The 10,526-nt window shown below is 38.0% G+C and overlaps 2 protein-coding genes across 3 annotated transcripts in view; one reads left to right on the top strand and one right to left on the bottom strand.

Annotated features, from left to right (window-relative positions):
* LOC111340253 (unconventional myosin-Va) overlaps window positions 1-8,436 on the top strand; it is a 33,823-nt gene extending 25,387 nt beyond the window's left edge. For both annotated transcript variants that reach the window (XM_022947075.2, XM_022947074.2), the window contains 9 exons: window positions 240-293; window positions 706-960; window positions 1,566-1,655; window positions 3,240-3,390; window positions 4,765-4,874; window positions 5,184-5,255; window positions 5,384-5,469; window positions 5,723-5,897; window positions 6,510-8,436. In XM_022947075.2, the coding sequence (XP_022802810.1) occupies window positions 240-293; window positions 706-960; window positions 1,566-1,655; window positions 3,240-3,390; window positions 4,765-4,874; window positions 5,184-5,255; window positions 5,384-5,469; window positions 5,723-5,897; window positions 6,510-6,743 (1,227 nt within the window). In that variant the 3' untranslated portion in view covers window positions 6,744-8,436. The remainder of the gene's footprint in view (window positions 1-239; window positions 294-705; window positions 961-1,565; window positions 1,656-3,239; window positions 3,391-4,764; window positions 4,875-5,183; window positions 5,256-5,383; window positions 5,470-5,722; window positions 5,898-6,509) is intronic.
* LOC148740775 (uncharacterized) lies at window positions 8,376-10,265 on the bottom strand. The gene is made up of 2 exons (XM_088730586.1): window positions 10,085-10,265; window positions 8,376-9,202 (listed from the first exon to the last, which is right to left on the bottom strand). The coding sequence occupies exons 1-2, from the start codon at window positions 10,131-10,133 to the stop codon at window positions 8,928-8,930; spliced, it is 324 nt and encodes a 107-aa protein (XP_088586712.1). The 5' UTR covers window positions 10,134-10,265; the 3' UTR covers window positions 8,376-8,927.
* Window positions 10,266-10,526: the final 261 nt, after the last annotated feature.

The raw sequence follows: 10,526 nt of genomic DNA, 5'->3' as shown, positions 1-10,526 counted from the left end.
TGCAAGTATGTTACCAAAAGTTCACTTGGATCAACCACAAAAAGGGAAAAAAAGGAAAACAAAAACAAAAGAAACAAGAAAGAAACAAAAACAGTTTTTTTCCAGTTAAACCTGTTCGAGAAATGACTTTCAACCGTTACCAATGTTACTTTGGAAGGCTATTGAATAATATCTACTACATAATTCTTGTGACTCTCTTGATTTACCGGCATTTAGTCCTAAACATTTGTTTCTTCCAGGTTATGAGGCATGCCGGGCTGCTTAGGAAATCTTCGCATGCACATAAGGAAGGGGTATTTATTCTGTTTTTATTGTTTGCTTTGGTTGTTTTTCCCTTTTTGTTGATATATTTTAACTGAGATTTCTCGAAGTTAGTGAACAATATGGCGTAGGATTTCTTATCGATCACGGTTGGTGGTTTCAAGTGCGCGAGAAAACTGCCCTAGACCTTGAAGCGGGTTTTATTTATTACACGAAGTTTGATTCAAATTTTTCAGAGAATAAGCGACATGATAAGTAAGTGAAATGCTCTTCCGTCTGCCAGCAAACACATGAAAGAATACTTTTGTTGGTAACGATTATTTTGGCCATCATGTCAAAATTTTTTAACACTTGAATTATCTTATTCACATCTGCAGTTAAATTATCTTAGTCACATATAGGGGCAGCTAACAATACTTTAAACTTTTATGTTCACTTTGGCAGGATCTTCTTCCTCCTCTGCCGCAATTAAGACAACAAAAAATCCGTGGAATGATCGAATTTTCAAGCGAGGATGAAGATAAAGTTATCAAATTCCTTATCACTGATATGAATCCCAAATCCATGGCAGATGCTACCCCAGGACTCCCTGCTCATATTCTTTTCATGTGCATCAGGCATTGTGATCACGTGAATGATGACCGGCGAATGCAGAGTCTGCTGACCAGCAGTATAAATAGCATCCGAAAAGTAGTCAAGGTAAAAAGTGAATCAGATTGTTTCTATTTAGTTTTAAACGAAAAATAATCTAGTATTGCCTGGGTTTTACTTCGTTATGCTTTATTTTTGGCCTTGAAACTCGCGCCACAGGGTTTAAACCAATCACGACTTGTTCGCCTGCATTTATAATCACTGGTGTGCTTTTTACTTTTAGTTGTCGTTGATTCCTTGAGATAGTTTTTTGTCGAAAGACGTCTTTAAATTGACCATAGGATCATTATGTTCACTTTTTGTAACCTCAGTTCTTATGATTTACCTTACAATCACGCCTTCGAAAAAACAAGTTCCATACCCAATAATGAGAACTGCTTTCTTTTTTCTTTTTTCTTTTTTTATCTGGGACTCCTCAGTATTTTTTTTTTTTCCTTTTTCTTTCTTCAAGATTCGCTAGAAACAACTTTTACAAACGCATCGTTCTTCATAAGAACTCTGGGTTTAGTCCAGCCACTTTTCTATGAAAGCGAGACGCTCTACATAACATGAGGGAGGAAAGAAACCTGTTTATTTACTGTACTCAAGTGCAACTTGGTATCGATCCATGATCCCTCATATTAAAAAAAAAATGGTTTCCTTTTTATTAACAGAAAAACCCGAATAATCTTGATATCTTGGCATTTTGGCTGGCAAATACATCACGGCTTCTTCACGACATGAAGCAGTATAGTGGAGATAAAGTAAGTCTTTATTCGTAGTGTCAATGGGCTCAATCAATGACCGCTGATCCTGAATTGAGCCCACTCCCCTCCACCGAAGACCGGACCCAAGGGGGGACGAAAATCGAGCATCGAGCCTACAGTACACTTTTAATATAACAACCAAACGCCTAACTACTCACACTTCTTGTTTCTTTGTTCTTTTTGCCCTTTTTTTGACATATTTGATAAAGAAGGCTACATTTTTGTTCTTTTACGTTCGCACTCTGTCAACTAAAGATGTGTATCTTTCTTGCTGCAGTTGTGGTTTTTTTTTCGCCTTATTTTGCAATGAATAAGCTTTTACAGCGAAACTAACGCCTTTTCCATGTTTGCGTGTAATGCCAATTAAATGGAAAATGTCGATTGGCATCTGTTTTTCGTAGCATCGACCTCCCTCCTCCGAAGTATGTTTTGTATTAGTAGAATTTCATCGTGAATCTGAAAAGGAAAGGAAGGAAAATCTCTTAAATGAGTGTGCACGAGAACTTGAGCCAGACCTCGTTTTGAAACAGAGGCGGGAAGAAAATCTGAATGAGCGCCAGCCTTTTATTCACAAGAATACGAGCCGTTATTGAATGCGAAAAGAAAAATCGGAAAATTTCCTCGTATTTTATAGAGAAATTTTTACAACTTTGCCCTTTAACCGATCTTTCTGTGTTCTTTGTTATCATTTCCTTTTGTGATCACAGTGGTCTTCCTTTGTGATGTGACTTTCAGTGTCTAACTTCTGACTATTCTCATTCATTCTCGCTTTGTTCACTGAAAACTCTTCAGTGGTTTGTAAGACGACCCGATGAAGATGGACTGTCCGCATCTCTACTAAAACAGTGGAGTAATATGAAGGATTACATCAAAGATGTTAGTTTGCCACCAACCTTCCTTATTGTACACTGCGTAGTTTGTTTGTCTCACTAAATGCACGCTTGTATCTGCATCATCTAACTTATTTTCCTTCTTTTCACCAAAGGCGAATTTGGTTGTATCACATTTAGTTGAACGATTTTTTTTTAACGTCTTTTTGTAATCTTTCTTTTCTGTTAATTTGATTTATCTGTTATGTTCTTTAATTGCTCATATGTTTTCTTCGTGTGACACGTATGACCTCAAATGTTTATTTTTTACTTTTTATTTGGCGATTTGTTTACTTCCTTATTTATCTATTTATGTATTCTGGTTACGGCATATTTTGTATTACACTTTCTTCACCTTTTGTTTGGGTTTGTTTTATGTTATGGCTGCAACGTACAAAACCATTGTAACGTTGGTTACTTCTTTGTGACTTTGAATTATTGTTATGTCTGGTACCGTGTTTAAGGAATGGAAAGAGTGAGATCCTGAGGATATCATTTAATAAGAACACTCTTTTTTCATCACGGAGTTTTAATAAAGAAGTCCAAGCTCATGCATTAGGAATATGTTTCTCGAATTCAGAAAACACACGAAAGAGTCAAATCTCCAGATAGCCCTTTGACTCTGACATCCAAGTTGTTGTGGGTTTGATTATGGTGCCTTGTAATTACGTCAAGGGCCTTTTTAATTTACACACTTGTCTGTTTTTTCCAGGCGTTTCAAGTGCACAACACTCCAGAACAAAATCAACACTGTCTGAAAAACTTTGACCTGACGGAGTATCGGCAGGTGCTCAGCGACCTGGCCATACATGTCTATCAAGATTTAGTAAAGTGTATATGGGAAGCTGTACAAAATATGATAGGTAAAATGCTTTTTTCACAATGATTCCACGGGATTGATGAAGAAAGAAATGTCTCAGAGTGAGCTAATTGGTTGTGCCATGATTCAAGCCGCGGCCGAGTTACTGTCTTTTTTCCCAGAAGAGAATACTTTTGCTCTCAGCTCCTATTTCCCCCAGAAGTAGAAATGATTACCAGCTAGCTGTTTGGGGAGCCTGATAAATTGTGGAAGGAAGGTGGGGGGGGGGGGGGGGGAAGGTGTAACCAGCGATTGCTTCAGGCTCGGTCAGTATTTGGGAACGAAGTATGTCAGCCTGAACTCGTCACGTCCTTACATAATTGAGGTTAGAATGATGTTATGACCGAGTGTTGTCCAATTCGTTGATGATCTAATTTCCCACTCATCGTGGGCTTTTTAGACCTGGGTCGGGTTATTCAAAGGTGGGTTAAGATAACCCAGAGTTAGTGTGAAATTTTATTTCAGATCTGAAAGCTTTAAAAGAAAATTCAGTATAATTATTTTTGTCTACAATCTTGTGATAGGATGCTCTGAAAAGAATGAGGAAAATTTTCCCAAAAAGGTTCTTGAATAGAGAATTAAGGAAACGTGGATTAAAATTTAAACCTGGGTTAGTGCAAATCGGCCTTCGAACAACTGAACCCTGATCTCCTTTTTAATTTATAATTCAGATTACGAAGTCGTATATATATCTTATTAACCAAGCGCGAGGGCCACACTGGGAGAATATCGGCCTGAGGTCTTGACAGTACGGACCGAGCGCAGCGAGGTCCGAACAAAAAAGACCGAGGGCTGATATTCTTCCAGTACGGTCCCGAGCAAGCTTGGTTAATAAGAGATTTATTATACGACTGAAGTTCAAAGGGAAACAAGTGCGGTATCATTCGGGACCATTCGGGACAGTGCCCGGTCCAATACTTAGAGAATATTGGACCGGGAATGGAGCATTTTGATTAGTTGATTTTAGTTATTGGCCCTCTGACTGCCGAGTCGTGCAATAATACCAATTATTCCTAGCTGTTACTAGTTAAGCTTGCTTCACACTTGTGACATCAAGGCAAAACAACAAAATGAGAAAACAAGCAGATCGCTTGTTTTCTTTGTGTCACTGCCTCGTTAGTTACGTTGCCAATACCTGACTTAGTTCACTAGTTCACACTACTGTATGATGAAATAACTACGTTCGTATACCGTTTCTTCCCTCGTGTAGCTATTGCCAACGGTTCACACTGATAGGTCGTGTTATTTTCTGGTTATGTTTGCTTGTTCACACTACTAACTTGATAACATAAAAACCTCCTCACTTTGCCATACTCCTGTCATTACATCGTTACATCATAAGTGTGAAACAGACTTTGTTGTTGTTTGTTATTCGCAGTGCCTGGAATGCTTGAGTACGAATCAATTCCAGGCGTATCCAGTTCTAAACCATTTGGTGGACGATCCAAAGCTCATGCTGACATCACAGTGAAGTCCATCACAAAAATGGTGAGTGAATTCGCGAGGAAATATCCGAAATATATTTCAGACGTCACAGTCAAGTTTTTTTTCACGGCCATTTGTAAAAGTTTTGCTTTCCTTGTTAGCATTTTAGGGTTAAAGAGTACTATTCGATTGTTCCTTACCTTTGTCGACCTTTTGCTACTCTGCATTGTAAATTTGTTGGAGAATTACCTGAAGCTGAGACAAGTGCCAGTAAATTTTATAGGACGATTTTTCTTTTGTCAAGTTTCCATTTGATCGCCGATTCAATGCCTGAAAATGCACCAAGTAATGTGATTTATATTCTGATTTCAGCTGTCAAACTTCCTTGCCATACTTAATGCTCACTGTGTGGATCCAGAAATCATCAAACAGGTTTTTAGACAGGTAAGTCAGGTCGACTCGGTAGTATTATTTATTGTTTACATTCTGGTTTTTGTTGATGTTGCTTTTGCTGATGATTTTCAGCAATACTTAATTCATATTGCTGTTGAAATTTTGTTTTTATAATTTAGCTCTTCTATTACATTGGTGCAAACATGATGAATAACTTGCTGTTAAGGAAGGACATGTGCCATTGGTCTAGGGGAATGCAGATCAGGTCCGTGATCAAAATAGAACTTTTCTTTCTACTGAAATCCCAAACTTAATTGTAATATAAAAAACTCAACACCAAAATACAAATTTCTCTAAAGGAAATGACAAAAAAGAAAATTGAAGAATCTATGGACAGTAACAGAACATTAGCTCCCAAATCTTATTGTTAGGTAAACTTTCTAGCTGGCAAGGGAGGCATACTCAAAGAAGGAAATGGTGGAAATCTTTCGTTTTATATTTTTTTCCTCATTCCGTAGATTTAACCTCAGTCAGCTGGAAGACTGGGTCCGCCTGAACCAACTGGAGGGCAGCGGTATCGTGGAAGCTTTAGAGAACGTAATACAAGCGACACAATTACTCCAAGTCAACAAGAAGACGTTAGAAGACGTGGACGCGATTTGCGAAGTCTGTAGTTCTCTTAACACCTTACAGGTAAGAAAACCGCTCTACTTACCAGCTGACAGGTAAGATAAGTATATCTGACGGATTTGTAGTCATAATCAGAAAATTATACTGCGATAGCTCCGAAAACAAACTGGTAACACACTTCCCACGACAGGGATCAAAGCCCTGGATATGGAGAACGACAGTTCTTTTTTCTCGGAACTAAGTGTCACAAATTCAGACTAGTTTGACTCGTAAGTTCAGCTGTGGAGTACATCGTGGACTTGTTTTGGAAAAATTATCATGATTTTCTCAGGTCAAGGAAAAGTCACAGAATTTAAAAAACTTAAGGCTTTTGCAACTATGAGTACAACAAGAGCTGGTTGTCCAGAGACCTTTTGTAGACTTTGTCGCTTATGGTGTACCGCCCTTAAAGGGTAGAGCAAGTATGGAGAACAAATCGGTGTAACTCATGTACATCCGTTGAAGGTCGTTTTGGAGTCGTTTTTCGTCCTTAAAGGTATCTTGAAAAAATAATTCCCTTCAAGGAGCTGAATCAACAGCTAGAAAGCTTAGTCAAACCAGAATACATTACCGGTAATAATTACCAATTAGGATTTTTGTTTTTTTTTTTTGTTTTTCTTTTTTCATTTTTCTTAGGTTCAGAAGATTTTGTCCATGTATACTCCAGCGAACGAGTACGAGGCCAGAGTACCTTCGTCTGTCATTCGTGCTGTTGTGGAGCGCGGCCATAACAAGACAGACCCGATGTTCTTAATGACTGATACAGCGTATATTTATCCCTTTACGCTGCCTTTCACTCCTTCAGCTGTGTCGTTAGATTCTCTGACCATCCCTGATAATTTAAACCTTGATTTTCTTAGGGTGGTGTGAAGTAGGTGCAGTAAAGTTTGTGGTTAGTACTACGTGTTAGAATTGAGGCTTTAGATTGGGGCTTTTAAATTTGGAAATTTGTTCTCATGAGGAATACACATGTCCAAGTTCTGTCATTATTGGGTACATGTTGGTTCTTCAAATCACTGAGAATGCTTCGTGTCATTACGAAGGACACATATATTAAACTCTAATATATAATTTAGCGAGAGCCGTTATTGGCTTCGAAGTTAAAGAACAAGTTATGAATGGATATATTGTATCTAAGTAATCAACTAGAACATTGATCAAAGGAGACCTGTGAGTGACGATTGTGCAGGTCTTTGAACCAAATTTACATTTAGAATGCTACATTGATAGACACAAGATAAGATAGTACAGCCTAGTTATTTCGCGCGATAACGAATAGCTTCTTTGCCTCGTATGTTAGCATCTAGCGCTTCTTTTGAGGAGACCTCAGCAGATCTGGAAGTAGAGAGTTAATGAACCCATGTTTAACGTCCAACTGTGAAGATGAAATCGATTTGACTGTAGGAACCGACGAAGCATATGAATCGAAAATTGTTTGGTTTGAACTAATACTCAATCGAAACCTACCGCTTATTTTTTTTTTTCTCCCTCACTTTACACTGAGGAGTGATGGGGGAGGGGGAGGATGGAGCGAGAAATAAAATTAATCGCACCTAATCAGTTGTTGAAAAAATTATGATTTTTTTTTTGTTTTTTTGTCCAGACGACAAAACGTTTAGGTTAAATAAGTACCATTCAAACCAGCAGTGACAGTTGAAAAGAAGAGCTAAGAGTTTTTATGTTGTCAAGTGTTCTTTGTGTTCGGTGATTTTTTTTTAAGTGTTTATAAATTGTCGATCAACAAAGCCGTTTCTTTTAACCTAACGGTATTTTGTACTTGAAGATATTTTTTGCTTTTTTTTGTGCTTAATTTGTCGGTTCACCTTAAAAAGCTATTTCAAAGAAACTGTTTCTAGTAAACCTTGAGTAAAATTTAACTTTTGTGGTTGCGTACGGCCTCTCATCACGAGGGAAAAGATGTTACCTACTGTAGATCCACTTTGCAGATGCAAAATTGCGTGACCAATCTTTGGCCTCTGTGACAACATTGTGTAGTTGTCACGCAAAACTTCAGATGGAACGCGTGACATTGTAAGTTTTAAAGGTCACTGAGGATATTTTGATGTAATGTGGTGAGTGATCAATTTATTTAATGGAAATGGAAATTGCATTTGATCACAACCTTAATGTTACTTATTTCGCGGTACTTGTTTTTCCTGATTTTAGCGATTTCAATGAAACTCTTTAAAATTGCCAAATAATTTGCAATGCGGAATTTTCATGAACTTTTCCTTGTGGCAAAGGGGAATTTGCAACCTTATGACTAGGCGTAAATACACCGTTTGATTAGTTGATAACAAATCCTCTAAACAACATGCCCAGGAAAAAAGTAAATTAAAGGTTTTACAATCGATGCTTAAGTGACAATACGCATTCACAAGTGTAGGTTATTTGAATTGAAAACTGATAACTGAAAATTTCGAAATATTTTTGGGGGACAGGCGAGAGGAGTATTTGTTTGATGACGTGGAACATGCGAAGTAGATAAGGTAGCAGTGCATGTGAAGCTAAATTATTTAATGATCAAGAAACCATAACTGAAAATAAATGTATTTTTATAGAACTGGACTGTATCTTGTATCCACTTTGCAATGCCCATGATGTAATATCCGAGAGAGCATTTTTTTCCCATAAATGAAAAAGATTTTTTGTATTGAAAGTACTGGCCAATCCCTTCTTGCTTTGGCGAGCCTCTCGAGGGTCCCAATCATCCCAGAAAGCAGAAGGGAAACATACAAATGGATTTTTCAGAATGTTTAAAATGTCTTTCGAGCAGGAGGTACTTTAATTAATATATCGCTTGAAAGGAAATGTTTTTCCTCGCTTAGACAACTATGTCATTTGGGCAGGAAGCACGGCAGATTATAAGAACAACAGCAACAACTAAAAATTAGCCTTTTCGGACCCTGATAAACTCCTCTGAATAATACAACAATGACAGGTATACAAAAAGTAGGCAAGAGTTATTTGTCAGTAAGTTGCGTCATCAGTTTCAAATTAAAGCAGAGTGCAACACTCAACGACCGCGATGACGAAAAAAGACCGGCATCAAACTCACAGAATGCCGGTGTTACAGTTGTCGTAGCAACAGCAATGGAATTTACATATGTAGGTTTCATTTCCGACATGATCGTTGCACTCTGATCCATCACAGTGGCTCTGTAGTCCACACGTTTTAAAGTAGTGAGTTTCAGTTACTTCTCCAGGTTTTTTTACCGTAAGGACTTCTATCTGACAGACCTCTTGGTCGCATTCCCTCGACATCAGCTGGCTTTCGCAATCTTCCCACGATAAATTTGAGTAACAGCCCCAGCAACGGAGGCAGAGAGCTACACAAAAGTAAATAATCAAAATAACTATTACCCTTCGCTACAAGAAAGACTTTCTTGCTTAAATTAGAATTCCAAAAGATTTTGTGGAAATCTCTACCAAACGAGTAAGGAACCAGTCATTATTTCTCGCCTGGGGAGGATCGGAGAGTTCTTTCCTACCCCGGGGAAAAAAAATTAACGCATCCTACAGAAGTTCTAAGTGTGCCCATCTACTTCAACAATCAGTAAAGTACGGACATCCTTGTCCACGTGTAGGAATTTGCGTGACATATCTGATTATCACGTGATTCACACCAGAAGGTAACGAACCACTTTTGAGATCGAAGCGTTCAAAACACGACACCTTGAACGATTCAGCCCATTAAAACCAAAGGAAATAGTGTGAATCAAATGAAAACATGCTTGAAGCCGCAGTCTAGTTCGTGCGTGAAATGTTTTGAGGACAGTTCTTTCAGTATATGTAAATGATCACTCATACACAGGAACAAATACTAAATGGAAATTGAAACTAAACAAATAAACCTCAGTGGTCGAGAATTTTTGCAACAAATACCGTCAAATCATTGGTTTACCGAAGAGCTGTTCCTAAATACAACAGAGCTACTGAAACTTCAATCTGGCACGGAAATCAAGCAGCTTTCGAATCCTAGCACCTTGATACAGGATGCGATTCCTCGGTGATAGGCCTAGAATGTCGCAAAATGTTACTGAAAAAATTCAAGGAGATGAATTAAGAGATAGTCTCTCAGACGTAAATCAATTTAATCTCTTTTAATCAAAAGGAAAGTAAACCTGAGTGAAGGCGCGACCCCGCTTAGGTTTGGCTTTTAGGGAACAAATCATGAATGTAAGTAAATTAAAAACTAAAATCTGAAATACCTCCGGGAATAAGCGATATTAAAGCAATCCTGAACAATACAGCGGCCATTTCTTCAACGTGGGACTTGTTACTGTACAGTGACTTTGTAAATTCTGTGAGAACTGATTACGGAACTCTATATAGACTATGTATACGTGTTTCACGCCTAAAATCAGTTGCTACTATCAACCACTTTCGAAATATGAGACCCAACAGATTGCCGCTTTTGACCCCTTCTGACAGGTGTCAGAACTTACTGGTTGTACAATACCGGGCAGAATTTGATTTTAATCCCAGCACATGCATACTTGTGTGTTGAAAAAGGTAATAAAAAATCTCTCACTCTCTCTCTGCATTATTACTGAAGATCAAGTTGAAGTCGTGATTATTGAAAGCCTGAGTTTTTACAGATTTGTTATCTGAACATGATACGTTCGCATGCCAAACAGTCCATTTATGCAG

This window comes from Stylophora pistillata, chromosome 1, assembly GCF_964205215.1.
Source record: "Stylophora pistillata chromosome 1, jaStyPist1.2, whole genome shotgun sequence".
Classification (NCBI taxonomy): Eukaryota; Metazoa; Cnidaria; class Anthozoa; order Scleractinia; family Pocilloporidae; genus Stylophora; species Stylophora pistillata.
This window is presented reverse-complemented; position numbering and strand designations above follow the sequence as displayed.

Coding starts and splice junctions, on each gene's coding strand:
- LOC148740775 (XM_088730586.1), bottom strand. CDS start 10,133: ATGGCCGCTGTATTGTTCAGGATTGCTTTAATATCGCTTATTCCCGGA. Junction 9,203..10,084: donor AATATCGCTTATTCCCGGAG/GTATTTCAGATT, acceptor ACTTTTGTGTAG/CTCTCTGCCTCCGTTGCTGG.